Below are 21,885 nucleotides of genomic sequence, written 5' to 3'. Positions count from 1 at the left end.
TGAAGACCAGTCCCCTTTAGAAAGACATTTCTCTTCTTGACTCTGCCTCTAGCTATGTCTCCTCAGTCTGCCTCAGACTCAAATGGTAGGGGGAGTCAGGGGCCAGGTTGGTGCTCTCAGGGCAAAACTTCACTGGTAAATGGAGAGAGATGGGGATACCTATCAATGCGAGGTCACGTTTTCAATATCTTCCTGAGTCAACATCCAAACGTACAAAGTCAACAAGGTATTGCTTAGAAATTACACTGAAGACAAGGATGCCCTCTACCCAGTTATCCATTTGCCTTATCCACAGAACCCCATCAATAATTAGAATTGCTTAATTGTTTTATTCTTTATTTAACTAGGCAAATCAGTTAAGAACAAATTCTTATTTACAATGACAGCCTAGAAAGACAGATTTTTACTTTTACCTTGTCAGCTCGGGGATTCGACCCAGCAACCTTACGGTTACTGGCCCAATGCTCTAACCACTAGGCTACCTTAATTCAGGAAATAGATAGAGAAATTACACTGGTGTACATTTGTATTGTATTATACTTGAGAACAGAAGAGCAAAGACAATATTGAATAGGAAATATTTTATTACTAAAAGTGGTGGTGCACTGAAGGTGCTCTTTTCACATCTCAGTTCTTTGCTTAAATCACAAGATTTTTTTCCTCAATGAGAAAAGAAACAAATCAAACATGAAAATCTTTAACATGGAGAAAGACAGTGGCAACAATGGAATATATACAACATGGGAGAACGAGGTGGCGGCTTTCACAGGCCGGCATTGTTCTGTGTTCTACACACAAGGCTCYTACAGGAGGCACTTAAATCTGAGAGCCTATAGCCAGGACCGTGTCAGAGAGAGAGGAGGAAATATGTGAAACCGTTGGAGTCAGTGGGGCTGCTCTGTTCTGTAAAATAACACAATGACCGACCTTGAAATGGAGCGGTCTTATTGTTCGAGGGGAGTACAGTACGACTGTTGAGTCCATTCCTTAAGCACAGGCCTGGGACCTGTGAAATGGGGATTGTGGTGCCATCATGTGGGACATCAATGCTGCTACACACACACTAGGTTACCATCCAATTGGTGAATATTCTAAAATCCACAAAAACAATATGCACATTTCCCCAAAAGAGATATTTCCATCAAAATGACTTGTTCCAGATAAAAGGCTGAGCGTGATGTAGCGCAGTTAATTTAAATGTACAGAATAAGTTAAATTGGTTTCCATCACATTTTCAACTCCACTGATGGTTTTCGGCACCGTTATATAGCGAATGTGCCCGCTCTGGTCTTAGTACGTGTGCTCTAGCCAACAGCTTGCAGATACAGTGCGGGTAGGCTACCTACATGATGAGATTATTATGGATAAAAGTGAGATTATTTGTATTTGTCAAACSGCAGTCAAGCATCAATCATGTCACCAGAATAAGACCCTCTATATTTATTAGGAAAGGAGCATCAAGCTCATCACCGTGCACTTTCACCCCCCTATGAAGTTCACCATAACTTATTTTATCTGTAGCCTATTTAACTGCATGCTTTCTCGAGTCGTAGTGGGAGGACAATCATTGCGTGACTGGTTATTATATAAATTTTTGTAAAAAAAAATAAAAAGTTTCTGCCATTTCTCACGTAATGAATTTTACCGACAAAAACATCCCACCCTGTCTAGTGTTTTTGTATCCAACGTGTACTTTCCTCGCATAAAAAGGTTGGCTGGAAACCTGGTTACAGAGAGCATTAACAGTACACAGGCTTATGCTAGACACATCTAGAGCACAACGAAGGGGTGCACATTCAAAAGCATGCACAGTCGCAGAATGAGCAATGTTGGTGATCATTAAAAATTTAACAGTTGAAGATGATGCATCTCCTTGATGCGACTAGTATACAACACACATTTCTAAACCGACCTACACTCAGGTACTTCGACAATGCATTAGACATGTTTACAAGAATTTTATTATTTTAATGTCATTCACTTCAATGCCAGTTAAATAGAAATAGTCCATAACTGCTGCATCACCGCCGGAGGGGTGTGGGGTGTATGATGATAAATCAAAATTATTTTTTCTTCTTCATGAATGTCTATTTTACTTATTTACAATTAAAACATACCAGGTTATCGTACCCATCATAATCAAAATAGGGGAAACAATTTATCCATAACATTCTCAATGGGGCGTCTGGTCTTGTATTTCTACCTGGCAAGGCTGGTCTGGTTGATGGTTGGGCTGGTTTGAGGTCAGATCTTCTCCTGGATGAAGGGGGTGCTGCAGGGCCTGTCTGATGGTTGGGCTGGTCTGAGTTCAGATCTTCTCCTGGATCAAGGGGTGCTGCAGGGCCTGGTTGATGGTTGGGCTCGTCTGAGTTCAGATCTTCTCCTGGATGAAGGGGTGCTGCAGGGCCTGGTTGATGGTTGGGCTGGTCTGAGTTCAGATCTTCTCCTGGATGAAGGGGTGCTGCAGGGCCTGGTTGATGCTGATGCGTTTGGCTGGATCCAGCATCAGCGTGCCGTCGATCAGGTCTTTTAGGACCAGGACCTTCTTCCTCTGCTCCTCGGGCAGCCGCTGGCCACCCACCATGTCACACAGCAGGTCCTTGGTGGGGTTGATGGTGCTCATCACTGTTACCTTCTCCTGTGGTGTGTGGAGGGAGGTGGGGTGAGGATGGAGAAGGAGTGGGTGGAGGGAGAGATGGAGGGAAACAAATAAATATATGCCATTTAGCAGATGCTTTTAAGCATACATTTTACATACAGGTGGTCCCGGGGTTCAAACCCAGTATCCTGGAGCCATGCACTACCGAGCTACAGAGGACCACAGTGAGAAACTATTKAAAAAATATGAAGCATCTGAATGAGCCTATGACTAGCCCAGCAAATCTAGCTGTTTTTAACCGATTTCTTATATAATTTCCCTGACAACTGAGCAGGTGAAAAGTAGAACATATACGAACCCTTTCGGTCACTTTGTCTACTTCAATGTAGAGGAAGTTGAGGTTCTGATCAAAGTGCTGGTCTTTGAACAGGCCTTTCCGGATCATCTGAGAACAAAAAAACCATTACATCATCTGTATGCTACAGCACAGTGTACAATGCCCCAGGTTATGACTTCCTGTCAAAATCTAACAGAGAGAGAGAGACTAAGGCTAGGAGAGACCAGCCAGGTCCAGTAATGTGGACAGTTTACCTTGTTGGGCATCTTGCCCTTGAGGTCCATGGCCAGTTTGATCATGTGGTTGTTGGAGGAGCCGGGGAAAAGGATCTTGCCGGTGTAGAGTTCGTACAGCGTGCAGCCCACTGACCACATGTCTATGCTGTAGTCGTACGGCTTCCCAATGACTGTGACAGAGAGAGACATCATGAGGACTGTGATTCAAGCAGGGACAAAAAGAGACCTCTATTACAGCTGAACCGTTATAAGCAAACAATCTCAAAGTAAAATGTACTGATTTCTGGAGCTCTGTAGAATCTGCTGACGAGGTACGGCGTGATGTCGTTGTCTGCCACATGGGACGCCGAGCCAAAATCGCAGAGTTTCAAGATGGTCTTCGACTCGTTCACCTTGTAGGGGAGAGAGAGAGAAACAGACACTGTTAGATGGGACCTTCAGGCCACGGTCTTATTCATTACGGCACAGTATCGCAAAACGCTTCAATACATTTTTCAACGCAAAGCGAAAACAAGTGGTTTTTATTGGACAAATCCAGGTAGTCTCTCCCAGTTTCAGTCCTCTTTCTTCCATTTTGTGCCTTTGAACACGACCRGGCCTCAGTGCAGTTGTAACAGTCATGTGATGATAATGATAGTATGGGCCTCGTACCAGGATGTTGTCAGGCTTGATGTCAGCGTGGAGGATGCTGCAACGTTTGAGGAGTTTGAGTGCCAGGAAGAGCTGCTGGGTGTAGGAGCGGACAGCCTTGATGTGAAGGCCCACGTCCTTACCGTACTTCTTCAGCACCTCGCGCAGGTTCATACTGAGACACACATTTCACAGAGAGACATGAGTTAGAGACATGAGTTAGAAGAAGTATGCTAGATGACAAACACATCGTGGTGTATCCTGCCACTGAGGACATGGGGTGCGTCTGAAATGACACCCTATTCCCTATAGTGCACAAATGTTGAGCAGTAGTAAAGGGAATAGGTTGCTATTTCCCACTACTGCCACAGTGCAGTAGTGGTAGTCTCCCAGTTAGTACCTGAGGGGCTCGAACACCAGACACAGGTGCTGCTTGTGGTAGAAGTGTCTGAAGAGGCGCAAGCAGTGGAATTTGTCGTCTGGGTCGGCGTCGTTGAGCCTCTTGAGGAACTCCAACTCCTTCAGGCCAGTCTTCTGCCTGGAGACCCAAAACCAGCAAGGTCAGCATCTATTGGTTTATTTATCCAGGTAGGTTGAGGTAAATATCTATTTTCCAAAAAAGKCCTGGACGCTCCACATAGACGTAGCTAGAATACTTCTAATGAGAGGACACATTCAAATGTATGGGTGGCGAAGGCAATATGTTCCCCTAACCATCAGCGAACCAGGATGAGTCCCAAATGCCTCCATTAGTCCTTTAACAGACACTCTGATCCGGAGCGACTWATTAGCTCGTTCACCTTACATACCTACATAGTGCACAACTTTTGACCAGACTCCTGGTCAAAAGTAGTGCACTATACAGGGAACGGGGTGCCATTTGAGTCCTTGAGGCTGCCTGCCCYAGGACCTACATGAGCTCGTTGTTGCGGATGATCTTGACGGCCACATCCTGTCCGGCGCGGGCCGTGTCCCTGCCCCTGATCACGTTGCTGAACATTCCCTGGCCTGTGTAGCCGTACACGTCGTAGCGCTTGTCCAGCGTCTCCCCGATGTTCACGCCTAACACACAGTAGGATAGACACGAGGGCCATGTTTAGAAAGTCTTGGTTATTTCCTCAATGAAATGTCCAGTTACTAGGCCTCAAATAACAGTATTAACCAATAGTGAAATCAAAAGGACTGCACTCATACACAGAGGAATACTAAGACTACATGGACTGTTRGCAAACATGGATGATTGAGAGAGCGAAAAGCTCAGCAGCCTTTCATCGATGAATTCTTAACACCCGTAACAGTGTGTCCAGTCAAGGGCACTTACGGTAGTAACCCTCTGCATCGGTCCAGTTGTCCCGGAGGTTGGGGTTCTCTTTGAAGTCCTTCCCCCCAACACCTGCTGCTCTCATCCTGGCACTCTGTGTAGATCAACATGACCAAACATTCAACCACACTCGCATAATGAACTATTGCCACAGACAGATCACTCATGGACTTGCATGTTTCGTCCAGAGTAGCACTCTAAAGATCAGAGATATAAACATGGCTGGAGATCAGTGGAGGGGAGTGTGGCTCCTGTAAGACTTACATCAATGGCTGCTTCAAACATGACGTCCGACTCCGTAAACATATCAGGGGCCGAGGGCTTTTTGGGTCCTGACAGACAGAGGGAGGAAACGAGAGATTTAGTACACTTAACAGAAACATGCTTCAACCGGCACATGTTATGGCCCAAAAATATGACGTGAAATTAATGACCACTGGGGAACCAGACTAATTTACCACTCCGCATTTGGTCAATGTTAGTCATGTGTGTAACGTCACCACGTTGCAACTTTCTACCACACGAGACAAAGGTGTCAAACATGAGAGAGAGAGCCATTGCGCTGTATCCCCTGTCAATGCCAGCACACCTTATAAGAGAGGGGCCCTGGAGGAAGGGGAAGGGAGGAAACATGAGATTACACAGCCCAGTATGCCACAAAGGCGGTGTCTACACTTGACACTTACAGGGCATTCGGAAAGTATTCAGACCCCTTCCTCCACATTTTGTTACATCCTTATTCTAAAATGGATTTGAAAAAATCCTCAATCTACACACAATACCCCATAATGGCAAATCAAAAACAGGTTTGACATTTTTGCWAATGATTACAAAATAAAAACAGAAATACCCTTTGCTATGAGACTCGAAATTGAGATCAGGTGCATCCTGTTTGACTATCCTTGAGATGTTTCTACAACTTGAGTGGAGTCCACCTGTGGTAAATTCAATTGATTGGACATGATTTGAAAAGGCACACACCTGTCTATATAAGGTCCCACAGTTGACAGTGCATGTCAGAGCAAAAATCAAGCCARGAGGTCGAAGGAATTGTCCGTAGAGCTCCGAGACAGGATTGTGTTGAGTCACAAAACATTTCTGCAACATTGAAGGTCCCCAAGAACACAGTGGCCTCCATCATTCTTAAATTGAAGAAGTTTGGAACCAACACTCTTCCTAGAGCTGGCCACCCGGCCAAACGGAGCAATCGGGGCAGAAGGGAATGGTCAGGGAGGTGATCAAGAACCCCATGGTCACTCTGAGCTCAAGAGTTCCTCTGTGGAGATGGGAGAACATCCAGAAGGGGACAAATCTCTGCAACACTCCACCAATCAGGCCTTTATGGTTGAGTAGCCAGACAGAAGCAACTCCTCAGTAAAAGTCACATGATAGSCCGCTTGAGTTTTCCAAAAGGCACCTAAAGGACTCAGACCATGAGAAACAAGATTCTCTGGTCTGAAGAAACCAAGATTTAACTATTCAGCCTGAATGCCAAGCGTCACATTTGGAGGAAACCTGGCATCATCCCTACGGTGAAGCATGGTGGTGGCAGCATCATGCTGTGGGGATGTTTTTCAGCGGCAGGGACAGGGAGACTTAGGATTGAGGGAAAGATGAACGGAGCAAAGTACAGAGATCCTTGATGAAAATCTGCTCCAGAGCGCTCAGGACCTCAGACTGGGGCAAAGGTTCACCTTCCAACAGGACAACAACCTTAAGTACACAGCCAAGACAACACAGGAGTGGCTTCAGGACAAGTCTCCTAATGTCCTTGAGTGGCCCAGCCAGAGCCCGGACTTGAACCTGATCGAACATCTCTGGAGAGACCTGAAAATAGCTGCGCAGCGACACTCCTCATCTAACCTGACAGAGCTTGAGAGGATTTGCAGAGAATGGGAGAAACTCCGTAAATACAGGTGTGCCAAGCTTGTACCCTATACACCTAAAAAGACGAGGCTGTAATTGCTGCCAAAGGTGCTTCGACAAAGTACTGAGTAAAGGGTCTGAATAGTTACACTACCATTAAAATGTTTGGGGTCACTTAGAAATGTCCTTGTTTTTGAAAAGCAAATTTTTTGTCCATTAAAATAACATCAAAATGATCAGAAATACAGTGTAGATATTGTTAAAGTTGTAAATTACTATTGTAGCTGGAAACAGCTCATTTTTWATGGAATATCTACATAGGCGTACAGAGGCCCATTATCAGCAACCATCACTCCTGTGTTCCAATGGCACATTGTTTTAGCTAATCCAAGTTCATAATTTTAAAAAGGCTTGAGATATGGCTTTTTCTTTGCAACTCTGCCTAGAAGGCCAGCATCCCGGAGTCGCCTCTTCACTGTTGATGTTGAGACTGGTGTTTTGCGGGTCCGATTTTGTTCAGATCTGGCTGACCAGATGGTCAGGGAGGTGGTCTGGGATACATTGTGTGTGGATTTCTCCTCAGTCTATATGCAATCAGGCTATCGAAAGCGCATACAGTGGGCAACGTCATCAACACTCCTTCCAAAAGTCTCCAGAAAACGTGTGTTTTGGGACCGAGAGGCACCTTTTCATTATAAAGTTGGAGGAAATACYTTCCTAGTGTGAGAGGAATGTGTTTGCTCCCTCAAAAATGCTAGCCAATAAATAAATAAATATAAAAAGTTGGCTAAAGTTATATAGACCCATTTGTAATCCCTTTAGCATTGATTGCTAGCTAGCGAGAGGTTAGCTGGCTAGATAGCTTCTGTCATCAGTTTTTGTTGTGTTGTTATCCTATTTAGACTATTCCACCGTTCGTATAATGCATACAGGCATTTGAATATAGCGTGGGAAAAGGYAATCCAGACACACTGTGGACACGGTACGCACATTTAAAATATAGTTGAAGATACATTCCATGATCAGAACTSTATGATCAGAATACTAAAGCTGTATGAACTATCAAGTCTAGTCACGYCCACAGTTACTGCTAATGCGGGCACATTCAGCAAACAACCTGTATTACTAAAGAACACCTGTAAACTTCAAAATAAACCAAAAACATAAAAAGTTATCACCAAGATGACCCACCCAGATTGTACATTGCATATGAGCTATGGAATATCTTGAGACGACAATACAGAGCAGACCAAATGGTACCCTTTTCCCTATATAGTGCACTACTTTCTTTTCTCCCAGCCTGAATCCCTTTACTCACCGTCCTTCTCCTGCGTGATGAGGCCTTGCTTGGCCTTGATGTTCTCCTCAAACGTGTCCAGGTTCTCCAGCTCGTACTCCTTGACGTCGGCCGCCACACGCTCCAGGACGTCGTCTGGCGAGGGCGAGCGGCTCCGCGTGCTGCTCTGCGGGCTGCTGGGCTCCGACGCCATGGACGCCATGCTGTCCTCGTTGCCGCCACGGTATTTCTGCACAGGGAGAGAGAGAGTTAGTGCCAAGTATAGAGTGGTCACAACAATGGAATTAAGGAAAAATAAGATATTGGTTTCGATGTGGGTCAATTTCAATAATGAAAAGGCAAATCAGAAAACATCCTATATTGGAGTAGTAGCCAAATATGAAACACTGGGCTGGGGATCCCTGCAACAGCTATGGACAGTTCAACAGCAGTTGTGATGATCAGGGCTCCAGACATAACCATTTAGTCTCATTTTGCGACTTGTATTTGGCCGCATCTGTGCGAGCTGCCCATTCTACATGYTCACCTCACTCCAAACGTCATTTTATTTTTAAGGAGCTAAAACCATGATTTGGTCAAACAATCAAACATTATCCTCATGATTCCTGTAAAGATAAGATTAATCCGGGTATCTGCAGGTTACATGAAGTTGAATTTACAACCTTTTTAATGCCACTTGGAATGCCAATTCATACCAATTTTGAGGTCTGCATGAGCCACACACCTGCAAATATTCCTTTACAGAAATGAGCCCATGTTGGCAAAAATTWGCATTTTTAGGGCTAGCTCTTTCACCTGAGTCTATTGCCTACATGGCTCATATTAGCAGGCAGGTGTGCTATTTTAGCAATGAGCATTCTCCTGGAGCCTAACGGATAWAGTAGTATAGTGGCTAGGCTATACCTGGCTGAAGCAGGGGGTTTCCCATTGGCATTTGTTTGACTACCACAAAGAGCTAATCATTAGCCAGATCAAAAAACACGAAGTGTTCAGAATTTTGTCTTCGATACCAATACCGGCTTTTGATACTCAATACTATAACGATATCACCGCGAAAAAAWTTCTTAAAGTCAAATATACAGCACTGTTACTGTATAAAACTCATCCCGTTGAGCAGTTGATTTGTAGAATCTGGTGTGTTAGAGTAGGGCTGGAACAGAAGCATATACACCCAGTAGCTCTCTTCGAGGTGCTATGCTACTACATTAGAACATTAGCCTACAACCAAAAAGTCTAATAAAATTATTCCCTCATTCAGTGAATCAGGTATCAAATGACTATACTTTGACGCAAGTCAGCTAAACGGGAGGGCTCTAGAATGACTCTTTTCACTGCCAAGACAGACAAGAAAGAAGTTAGCTATTTCATCTAACATGTTCAGAGAATGCATGATGGATATTTTGATGTGTCAAAATACGATCCAGAGTAATCAGATAGATTTTTGGCTCTTCAGAGATTCATTTGCCTGCATGTTTTTTTGTGTGTGCATATTGGCCTCGGCCCTTCAAACTCAGCTCTGGACCTCGGAGCCAATTACATTGCGTTTTTTCAATGTTCCTAATCAGGGACTGACTAAGACGCGGGACATCAGGTTGGTGCAATTAGTTGTCAGGTAGAACAGAAAACCAGCAGGTTCCGGACTAGAGCTGGTTAGAGCTGCCGCTTTCAAGGAGCGGGATACAAATCCTGACGCTTATAAAAAAATTCTGCTACGCCATCCAACGAACCATCAATAGTGGACTAAGATCGAATCCTACTACACKGGCTCCTACTACACCGGCTCCTACCTTTCTAAATGACTATCGCCCTGGACCCACTCCAATTCACATACCGCCCCAACAGATCCACAGATGACACAAGCTATTGCATTCCACACTACCCTTTCGCACCTGAACAAAAGGTACACCTACGTGAGAATGCTGTTCACTGATTACAGCTCAGTGTTAAACACCAGCGTGCCATCCAAGATCATCACTAAGCTAAGGACCCTGGGACTAAACACCTCCCTCTGCAACTGGATCCTGGCCTTCCTGATGGGCCGACCSCAGGTGGTGAGGGTAGGCAACAACACATTCGCAACGCTGACCCTCAACACGGGGGACCTTCAGGGGTGCGTGCTAAGTCCCCTCCTGTACTCCGTTCACCCACGACTCCAACACCATCACCAACACCATCATTAAGTTTGCAGACCACATTACGGTGGTAGGCCTGATCACAGACYAGGATGAGAGTCTAAAGGGAGGTCAGAGACCTCAACGTCAGCATGATAAAGGAGCTGATCGTGGACTACAGGAAATGGAGAGCCGAGCATGCCCCCATTCACATCAACTGGGCTGTAGTGGAGCAGGTCGAGAGCTTCAAGTTCCTCGATGTCCACATCACTAAGGAGCTATCATGGTCCAATCACACCAACACAGTCATGAAGAAGTCATGAAGAGGGCACGACAACACCTCTTCCCCTCAGGTGGCTAAAAATATTTGGCATTGGCACTCAGATCCTCAAATAGTTCAACAGCTTCACCATTGAGAGCATCTTGACTGGCTGCTTGGCATCCGACCGCAAGACGCTAGAGGGTTGTGCGTACGGCCCAGTACATCACTGGGGCCAAGCTTCCAGCAATCCAGGACATATATAATAGGCGGAGTCAGAGAAAAGCCCATAAAATTGTTAGACTTGAGTCACCCAAGTCATAGACTGTTTTCTCTGCTACTGTACGGCAAGCGGTACCAGAAGGCCAAGTCTAGGTCCAAAAGGCTCCTTAACAGCTTCTACCCCCAAGCCATAAGACTGCTCAACAATTATTCAAATGGCCACTGGACTATTGCATTGACGACCCCCCCATTTGTTTTGTACACTGCTGCTACTCGCCGTTTATTATCTATGCATAGTCACTTCACCCCTACTCGGTACTGGTACCCTGTATATAGCCTCGTTATTGTTATGTTATTTAAGAAAATATTTACCAAATAAACTAAACTCTTCTTGAACTGCACTGTTGAATACGGGCTTGTAAGTAAGCATTTCACGGTAAGGTCTACTACACCTGTTGGTATGATTGGTACACCAAAAGCCTATCGACCAAACAGTCAATTAAATGGGGTCAGCCCTAATGTGCACACGGCTGGATAGCTCTCGAAAACCTAGGAAGTGGGTCTCAAGTATTATTTGATGTTTTTTCTGCCGCGGTGGAACAATTAAGCAGCACCGGCACAATATAACAGAAACACTGAAGTCATCTCCGTCACATTTTTTAAGACCTCTGCAAACTGAATTTCAGGCGTTTTAAAACTTAAGGCCTGTAAATGAGAAATTAATTGAAGACTACAAATTTTTATAGCAACCTAGCTAATGRATTTGAGTCTCCACTTGGTCATTTAGCGCCAAATAAATGAGTCTACGTAGTCAAATACATCTCTGTTGAACACAATAAAYTTCTGGAGTCCTGTTTTAACAGTAAAATATAACTCGTGAAAAATCACTGGACTAGGTTGCACATCAAAATATCTCGATTCATGCATTCCTGCATGGACGTGTTAGATGAAACAACTTATTTCTGTAATACCATCTAAGTAGTCTATTAGACCTCTTAATAAAGCACTGAGAATTACTTTATAAGTGATTACTTCATGTTTCTATTGCGTGATGCCACAATTTATTTATTTATTTTGGGGGGGGGGCGACCAATCTTGGGCTGGTGCCACAAACTGAAAAAGTCACCAGGGGGAAATGTTAGTCTGGAGCCCTGGATGAGGGACGGGGAACGGACCTGGACGATAGCCAGGCGCTGCTGCCGGCGCTGCTCTATGATGGCCTCTTCATCCACCTCCTCACCGTCAAAGTCCTCAAGCCTGGTAACAAAATTAACCSACTTACAAAAACACACAATCACCCAGATAATTACCATATTGCAGAGTGTAGCATTTGTCTGTTTGTGTGTGGGTGTTCACCCTCTACTCACACTTCCTCCTCGGAGGACTCCTTGTCGGCCTTCATGCCCTCAGAGAGGCTACCCTTGAACTTGTCCTCGTCCCGGCCATGTCTCCTCCTCCTGTCCCGGTCCCGGGAGTTGGAGCGCCGGCCGTACTGTCTGAGACGGCCGTATCTGTCTCTCTCCGGCGACCTGCAGCGCACAACATAGGAAATATTTAGAAAACCTTGGCCTATGAGCCTCATACTCCAACATTACCAAAGCTTCATCACTAGAACCAGACAGAATCTGTAAGGAAACCATCTTACCACCACAATGATAGTGTTAACTCGAAATGACACAACGACAAGGTTCCAGTTTAACAACGTTTACTCAACCGTATTAGCACACTACATGTTTGCCATTGCACTCAGGCCAGGTTCATCTAACCCGAGACGCCTGCGCAGGCACCCTAATAACAGAGTGATAGCCCCGTAATAACAGAAATATAGGGATACTTAACATGAACTTCACAATCTCACACTTAAAAAAAAAAAAGACAAAACATCAACTACATAATTAAAATGTTCAAGTATTATTCAAGTACCCCATTACAAATGGGTTGTGTGACAGTTTTTAGTTATATTACTCAAGTTGCCACTTTCCATTACTGTGAGCCTGTAGGAGCACAAGACTGGATGCTCTCTTTTTAGTCAGACAGTCAGCAAGCTGTTCCTTTGTGGTCGACCGCAAAGGAACAATCCGCTGGATTCTCTGAGTTTGAYTAAGTTCCTTGATGCTGCTTATCTCAAGACGAAGTATTTTCTCTGTGACAGACTTGGTTGACTTCCCAGCATCAACTAAGAAGTAGTTGTCAGTGACACAAACTACAGGTAGAATGTGCCGTTTTGTCTCACCAGTGGTAAGCTCTGAGAACAGAGTTGCAAGAAAGATAGCATTGTCAATTCCATCCGCAAGAGCAAGTGTTTCTCCAGCAATTGTGCTTCGGACAACCCTTCTGATCCTTTTTGACTGCCAACAGATGAGAATCTTCCTCCTTCACCCCTTTACACGATTAGATGTCCACCTTGTGTGCCTCCATCTGTAAGGTTCCCTAGGGAAGCATCACTGAAGACAACTAGTTTCAGAGTCATCTTTTCCAACATGCTGAAACTTTAGTCACTTGTTGTGATTTCAGTTTACGAACAACTTTGTTTGCCTCATGAATGGTTTGTACAGTGGCGTGTTTTGTGTTGGATGCCAAGTTGCAGCCATCAAACATTKKATCAGGTCTACTCTGTCTAGCAACCCATAAAATTTGACCCATCTTTGACCTCAATTGATCAGCTTCAATTCCACAGAGGGGAATTCCTTTGTACGGCTCTTGAAGAATCCATGTGGATYGGTTGAAGATTCTTGATATAGCTCTCCTGTTGCATCAGTATTGTTCCATCAACTGTAATAAATTCTATGCCAACATAAAAATTATCATGCCCCTCACGSCRGACCTGGAAAACAGCTTTGAGGTGTGGAATCACAGTTGTAGCAAAGGTCTGTGAGCCACCCCAGATGAAGTCATCAACAAAACAGACAAGTACTCCAGTCACATTGCAGTCTTGATCAAGCCAATAGAAGACTGCAGGATCCACTTGTGACATGTTTCCACCTGTACTCAGCATTGTTGCCTTGACTTTGTTGTACCAGTAGAGTGATGCATCTGCCAGGACATACACACACTTTTTTAGTTTCCACAGTGTTCCTTCCTCTTTGCTTCAGGCGGAGGTCAGATGTAAATGTCCCTTGACAGCTCTGTTCCCTGCAAAAATGCAGATTTGATGTCTATGGAATGAAGGTTCCATTTTTTCTGGCAGATCACTGTCATCAGCAATCTGAGTGACTGGAGGCACATGTCAGCGAGTCTTTTGGGAGTTCTTTAGCAGCCAGCGCCTCAAAACCACTAGATGTGCTTTTGGCACTATTCCAGTTAAGGATTCTTTAAGGGTACACACCCACCTTGTTGTGACACATTTTTGGCCAATGTCTTTGACTTCCTCAAACACTCCATTTTCCCTCCAATTACTGAGCTCATCTAGCTTAGCTGAGTCACATGACACGTCCTTTGTTTCAAGTACATCATCATTTAGAATGTCATTCCTGTTTTTCTCGATTTTCCATTGGTTCAATTCTGAGATTATCTACAAGTGACAGATCAGCTGACCCTGTTGTACCAGAAAGTGTAGCTGGTTCAGAGTACTGCAAGTTGTACCAGTTCTGGTGTTTTCCTTTGGCTTTTCCTGCTCGTCCAATGACGGTTGCTGTATGTGGAATACCACTTTCTCTGTCCATGTATTTAACAATACTTTGCGTTTTTCCTTTGTGTTCATGTTCTCTCTGACTGTCAGAATCTCCATGTGCTCTGTGTCCGTCAGAATCTCATTTTTACATGGACTCTGTGTGATGTCTTTGTCTAAAATGTTTACACAATAGTGGCCTGAGGTAGTAAGTTCAAGGGTCACTGGTTGTTTAAAACATCACTGCCTTGTAATTTATGTCTAGTACAGCCCCTGCCTTCTTGAGGGAAGCTTTGCTTAATAGTACYGGGAAATCTGTAGGGATCACCTCTGTTTCAAGGTGACACTTAGTCTGACCAATTTTCTCTCTCTCTATACATTTTCCTCTGTTAGTTTAACTTGTTCATTTTTATGAGGACAGTCTTTAACATGGTAAGTGCTTTGACAAATAGCACATTTTGATCTCCTTCCATATTTGTCTAGTGGATTTGTGCCGGGCAATGGCGCCCTCTTCTGGTTGTCTTGAGTATGTGACTTGTTGGCACCTTTTCTCTGCTGCATCACTCACTTYCATTCCATCTGTTATTGGCGCGACAGAKGTCTTTTCACCAAAAYGTATTTTTAGTGCCGACTTCATTGACGCAAAAGTCACCACAGCACAAGCAGTCAAAGCCAACTGTTTCTCCCCACCATCCAGACAGGCAGTATCTAGAAACTTGAAAGCTAACACTGCATCCGGGAGAACCATGTCGTACTTGCGCATCCTATAGTACCTCCGTTGGAAATCAATGATGTAGTCCGTCATTGCAACCGAAATATCTCTAGTAACACTGTCAAATTTTGAATATGCCTCGTAGGCACGGTCTTTCTCTTCTTTAAGAAACACAGAATCCAGTGCTCTAATCAAAGTTCCAATACCGTCATCCTTGTTCAAATCCTCAACGGATATTTCCAGTGCTGTATCTCTAGCTCTTCCCTCGAGCGATAATACCACCGCAAGAGCTTGCTTTTTCTCATCCAGATTAGTAACCTGTTTCCATCTTTCATACGACCTCTTCTTGTCGAACCGAGGTGGCACATTGTAGTTATTAGCCATCCTCTGCTACCAATGTTAACTCGAAATGACAACGACAAGGTTCCAGTTTAACAACGTTTACTAAACCGTAATAGCACACTACATGGTTGCCATTGCACTCAGGCCAGGTTCATCTACCCCGAGACTCCTGCGCAGATGCCCTAATAACAGAGTGATCGCCCCYTAATAACAGAAATATAGGGATATTCAAAACATGAATTTAAGACAGCATTGCCTGCCTATTTGATGACAATAATTGCAACTAGCTACACATATCCAGTATCTGTAAKAGTAATACAATATTATACTATTAGTATTTTATTAGGATCCCCATTACACCGTACCCAAAACGAACARGCGCAAATTGATTTTGTCCRCCCACACCAAACACAATCACGACACGCAGGTTGAAATATCAAGACAAACTCTGAACCAATTATATTAATTTGGGGACAGGTCGAAAAGCATTAAACATTTATGGCTAGCTAGCTTGCAGTTGCAAGCTAATTTGTCCTATTTAGCTAGCTTGCTGTTGCTAGCTAATTTGTCCTTGGATATAAACGTTGAGTTGTTATTTTACCTGAAATGCACAAGGTCCTCTACTCCGACAATTAATCCACACATACAGTTGAAGTTTACATACACCATAGCCAAATACATTTAAACTCAGTTTTTCACAATTCCTGATATTTAATCAGCGTAAAAAATCCCTGTTTTAGGTCAGATAGGATCACCACTATTTTAAGAATGTGAAATGTCAGAATAGAGAATGATTTATTTCGGTTTTTATTTATTTAATCACATTCCCAGTTAATCATAAGTTTACATACACTCAATTAGTATTTGGTAGCATTGCCTTTAAATTGTTCAACTTGGGTCAAATGTTTTGGGTAGACTTCCTCAAGCTTCCACAATAAATTGGGTGAATTGTGTCCCATTCCTCCTGACAGAACTGGTGTAACTAAGTCAGGTTTGTAGGCCTCCTTGCTCACACACACTTTTTCCAGTTCTGCCCACAAATTTTCTATAGGATTGAGGTCAGGGGGTCATTTGGAAGACCCATTTGCGACCAAGCTTTAGCTTCCTGACTGATGTCTTGAGATGTTGCTTCAATATATCCACATAATTTTCCCACCTCATGATGCCATCTATTTTGTGAAGTGCACCAGTCCCTCCTGCAGCAAAGCACCTCAACAACATGATGCTGCCACCCCCGTGCTTCACAGTTGGGATGGTGTTCTTCGGCTTGCAAGCCTTCCCCTTTTTCCTCCAAACATAACTATTTCTATTTTTGTTTCATCAGACAGAGGACATTTCTCCAAAAAGTATGATCTTTGTCCCCATGTGCAGTTGCAAAGCGTAGTCTGGCTTTTTATGGCGGTTCTGGAGCGGTGGCTTCTTCCCTGCTGAACGGTCTTTCAGGTTGTCGATATAGGACTTGTTTTACTGTGGCTATAGATACTTTTATACCGGTTTCCTCCAGCATCTTCACAAGGTCCTTTGCTGTTGTTCTGGGATTGATTTGCACCAAAGTATGTTCATCTCTAGGAGACAGAATGCGTCTCCATCCTGAGCGGTATGACGGCTCCGTGGTCCCATGGTGTTTATACTTGATTGTACAGATGAACGTGGTACCTTCAGGCATTTGGAAATTGCGCCCAAGGATGAACAAGACTTGTGGAAGTCTACAAACATTTTCTGAGTTCTTGGTTGATTTCTTTTGATCTTCCCATGATGTCAAGCAGAGGCACTGAGTTTGAAGGTAGGCCTTGAAATATATCCACAGGTACACCTCCAATTGACTCAAAATGTCAATTAGCCTATCAGAAGCTTCTAAAGCCATGACATAATTTTCTGGAATTTTCCAAGCTGTTTAAAGGCACAGTCAACTTAGTGTATGTAAACTTCTGACCCACTAGAATTGTGATACAGTTAATTATAAGTGAAATAAACTGTCTGTAAACAATTGTTGGAAGAATTACTTGTGTCATGCACAAGGTAGATGTCCTAACCGACTTGCCAAAACTATAGTTTGTTAACAAGAAATTTGTGGAGTGGTTGAAAAATGTGTTAAGTTTATGTAAACTTCTGACTTCAACTGTAAAACAGTCAACCGAATCGTTTCTAGTCATCTCTCCTCCTTCCAGGCTTTTTCTTCTTTGMACTTTATATGGCGATTGGCATCTAACTTTCATAGGTGTATTACCACGARATACTGACCGAAGTTAATTTTTTAATCACCCATGTGGGTATAACCAATGACAAGATGGCATGTAGGTATRTGCTTCTATAAACCAATGAGAAGATGGGAGAGGCAGGACTTGCACCGCATTCAGCTTCACAAATAGAACTACTTCTATTTTAGCGCTTGGCAACGCAGACGCTCGTTGGCACGCGCAAGCAGTGTGGGTGCAAAGATTGAATAACATGTATGTGTACATTTATTTTGCAGTACACGCGACGCGAGCCGTGTGGTCAGCATGTTAGCTTTTGCAAAAGCAATTATTTACAGGCATCATCTTAATTTCTGGAGGCTTGAAGAAGCCCCTGCAGATTTAATTTGGCTCAGCACATCCACAAGTTTCAGCTTGTCCCATCTCACCTGCGTCTCATTGGAGACCTGCTCCGTCTCCGGAAGGGCGAGGGGGACCTTCTTCTGAAGGGTGAGCGGCTCATCCTGCGACGTTGGGGAGCACCTCTGGGGCTGGTCTCCCGTGACCTCGCTCTACCCCCTGGCCCTGCTTCTGGACGTATTCGCTTTCTGTGGGAAAGAATATAAAGTTTAGAAGATCAGTGGTGGATAGCAGCACATTCTTAATGCCCCATCCTAAAATAGTATGCGCCCTCAAATAGTTGCRCATGCCATGTACAGACCACTACTGTTGTTTGGTATAGGACAATAAGGGGGTGGACTGCAGGTTAATCCATAGTAAACAGACCGGAMTGGTGAGGAGCCCWGTCTGTCAGCATCCCTCCTCCTGGCATCTGGGGAGCGACTGCGGCCTCTCCTTGCTGGGGACCTGGCTGATCTGGAAGGAGAGCCCTGTTTGGAGGTGGAGGCTGAAGCAGATGCCTGCTGGGAGTCTCTGGTGGGGCGTGGGGAGGCGCTGCGTCTCCTCGAGGGGCTAATGGGCACTCCTCCTCGCCTGTGGGGAGAGCGGTTCTCTTTCCCTGACGAAGCATCCTTGGAAGGTGACTTTGTCGGCCTCTTGTCTCGCTCTCTTTCTGACTCCGACCGCCCTGGACGCTCCCGTGATCTGGACCTCCGGCTGCCACGCTCCGTGTTTGGTCTGTCGTCAGGCTGGGGCGAAGAGCGTTTGACTGAGCGGACGCTCCTCTGCTCTGCTCTCCTGCTGGAGGGGGAAGGAGACTTCTTGTTTCTCTCTTTGGACCTTCCCCCGCTTTGGGAACGCTTCCTCTCTTTTGATTTGCTGCGGCCACGGCCTTTGGCGGCCACGTCTTTGCTGCCTTTGGTTGTTTTGTCCGACTTGGATTCCTTGCCTGTCCTCTCRTTGGACTTGCTCCGACTGTGGCGCTTAGAGCTGGACTTGCTGGCTTCTGTGGAGTCCCGTCTGGCTTTACCACTCCTACCCCTGGGGGAGGGGGGTTTCCCCATGCTTCCTTTCTGACGCTGCTCCCCGTTCCGGACCCTGCCCTCTCCGTCTCCCTCCTCAGAGCCAGAGTTATAACCCTGTAGGATGAGGCCCATGCCTGACTGCACCTTACCCCCTTCCATCACCTGGCTGTCCAGCTCAGCTTTAATCATGGCCCTCTGTTTCTCCAACTCCTCCAATAAGGCCTTGTCGTCAGATGAAGGGGAGATGTGAGTCTTTCTCTGGCTGGAGGCGCTGTTGATGCCAGGGGCYGAAGAAGAAGAGCCATCTTTACGTTTGTGTTTCTTGTGTTTGTGTCGATGTTTGCGCTTTCGGTCCTTGTCCTCTTCGGACGCGTGCTTGTGTTTTTTGTGCTTGCTGCGGTGTTTGTGTTTCTTCTTCTTGTGTTTGCTGCCACTGCTGTGATGTTTGGACACYTTCGCTGTCTTTTCTCCGTTAGTTTCTGCTTCCCCCTCTCCGACTTCTTTCTCCTCCCGCTCTTCTTCTTCTGAATTCTCACCACTCTCCTCCTCACTCCCACTCTTGTCATGGCTCTCCAAATCTTCTTTCCTAAGGTACAAAGATTGGTKAAATATATAATTTAAACCGAACCAATTTTTTGTAACTTGGCTAGATACAACATGAATTGTCCAAAATATGACTTAACACATCAAACAAAATCTGTAACTGCTAGCTATCCTTGCTTCCCGACTTGACCGCCAAGTCAGCTAGCTAGCTGACCGCTAGCTAACGCGCTAGCAAGCTACTGTAGCAAACAATGGCTAGCTTGCTACGTTAGCTTCTTAGCTACGTATGCAATAAGCATTGCTAGCCAGATAGTTAGCGAGTTAACTAGAATGTTAKGTTGCATGTTAGGACACTCGGGTTTGATTGGTTTATGGTATGGTTTCGCTATAGAAAACATTTTAACATGTCAGCAAACCCTTTCGAACACTGGGCTAGCTAAGAGTTAGCAGGCTAGCTCTATTTAGCTAGRCTGATACTGTTTCAACGCTGCAGAAAACAGATGCACCGACGACAACGTCGACTTGCCAAAAGCACTGAATCGGGTGAAAGTACTACAAATAAGTTGCATGGTCGTCTAATCTTCTAAAATGTCTTACACGTGCTCGTTTCCGTTATTCATTCTGCTAGACGCGATATCCATCTCTACATCGGCCATTTTCCTCAGCCGGGGTGTTTCTTCCTTCAATGTATTGTACACAGTACACACAACTGCAAAAAACTGTACTTCTGCCCTCTACAGCAGCCGCGACGTACTGGGTTGACTGAAAACGCTAAAAGTATAATTTTGTCCACTAGGGGACAGTGATGTTTGAGAGAATGCTGACAGTGGCAAGGGGAAAGTGGCTGGTAAATTTCTCGACAAGTGTTGGTCTATTCCCAGSTATAGTTATTCATAGTTTAAAAGCAAAACCTACAACCAGGGTATTCTCAGGCACTCCCTCCACTGGGGATTCTGTCACTCACAATCACTTTGGAAAGTTCCTTCTCTCTTACAGCCTCTGAAAAAATACAAATGTATGTTTTACAGCCTCTCTGATCTATCACCCTAAAAGAGCAGAACAAGATAACCATAGAGAAGCGTTTTCTTTACCTCTTCACAGTACAGTTACAGTCTGTAGAGATTATAGACCTGTATACCCATAGTCGCAGGAAGTAGGAATAAGAATAAAAAATAGATATCATTTTACTTTGGGAATTTTTCCCCACCACAAAAGTAGTGCGCTGGGCCTTTACTGGTCCTGTATTAGAGGACCGATATAGCCGTCTGTAGCGCATGCAAAAATCCCCTCTCCCGGTCAGTTTTTGTAGCATGAAGGAAATATCATAGAGCTGTTCCCCCCCCCAAAAAAGTCCCAAGATGATGAATGGCATCATTCATCCTCCACCCCCACCATCCAAAGCTTCTTCCACTTTCTCAATGGATTTGTGCAACATTTGTATTTATAGTCTAAATAAATAGAGTGCATTGTTTCAATGTATCTACATAGGCAAAAGTCCAACTGTAAAAATTGACATGTTATCCCTAGTTATGTAAAATCAAATCAAAATGTATTTTCCACYTGCGCCGAATACAACAAGTGTAGACTTTACCGTGAAATGCTTACTTACAAGCCCTTAACCATCAGTGCAGTTCAAGAAGAAGAAAACATTTACCAAGTAGGCTAAAATAAAAAGTAATAATAAAAAATAACACAATAAGAATAACAATAACAATAACTAGATGTCGGGCATCTTGTTGTGATTTGTACTGTACAAGACAGTTTTAATTTACACTGTATTCATAATTCATAATGAGAAGAGCACCCCATTACACCTTGGTCGTATGGGCCAGAAGGCAGCCTAAGCCCTATTCACTTCACATTCACAAATAGAAAGTGAAGATGGCACATTCAGTTGAACATGGGTAATGGCATTTCGTGCTGTCATGAAACCTATTTCACTCCATCACATTTTCAATGAGAACCGTCATGTCAGACATTTCAGTCGTAATGCTGCTGTACTAGAGAAAGACAGGCAGTCATTGGCTCTGTGAAGGGAAAGTACAGACCAAGGAAACCACATTTTAGCATAACACATTTTATGAAGATCTTTTTGCAGCACCGGATTGATAGATACACTAAATATACAAAAGTATGTGGACACCCATTCAAATGAGTGGATTTGGCTATTTCAGCCACACCCGTTTTTTTTTAACCTTTATTTAA

At 44.3% G+C, this 21,885-nt stretch overlaps 1 protein-coding gene across 1 annotated transcript; it reads right to left on the bottom strand.

Moving 5' to 3' along the window:
- Window positions 1-2,291: 2,291 nt before the first annotated feature.
- LOC111953283 (serine/threonine-protein kinase PRP4 homolog) lies at window positions 2,292-20,407 on the bottom strand. The gene is made up of 15 exons (XM_023972460.2): window positions 20,278-20,407; window positions 18,500-19,723; window positions 18,163-18,321; window positions 12,246-12,407; window positions 12,054-12,135; window positions 8,308-8,515; window positions 5,388-5,455; window positions 5,124-5,217; window positions 4,717-4,864; window positions 4,203-4,340; window positions 3,824-3,977; window positions 3,450-3,564; window positions 3,191-3,342; window positions 2,958-3,044; window positions 2,292-2,638 (listed from the first exon to the last, which is right to left on the bottom strand). The coding sequence occupies exons 1-15, from the start codon at window positions 20,334-20,336 to the stop codon at window positions 2,435-2,437; spliced, it is 3,054 nt and encodes a 1,017-aa protein (XP_023828228.1). The 5' UTR covers window positions 20,337-20,407; the 3' UTR covers window positions 2,292-2,434.
- Window positions 20,408-21,885: the final 1,478 nt, after the last annotated feature.

This window comes from Salvelinus sp. IW2-2015, linkage group LG27, assembly GCF_002910315.2.
Source record: "Salvelinus sp. IW2-2015 linkage group LG27, ASM291031v2, whole genome shotgun sequence".
NCBI classification, from domain to species: domain Eukaryota; kingdom Metazoa; phylum Chordata; class Actinopteri; order Salmoniformes; family Salmonidae; genus Salvelinus; species Salvelinus sp. IW2-2015.
Note: the sequence above shows the minus strand (reverse complement) of the source record. Positions and strands in the feature narration are given on the sequence as shown.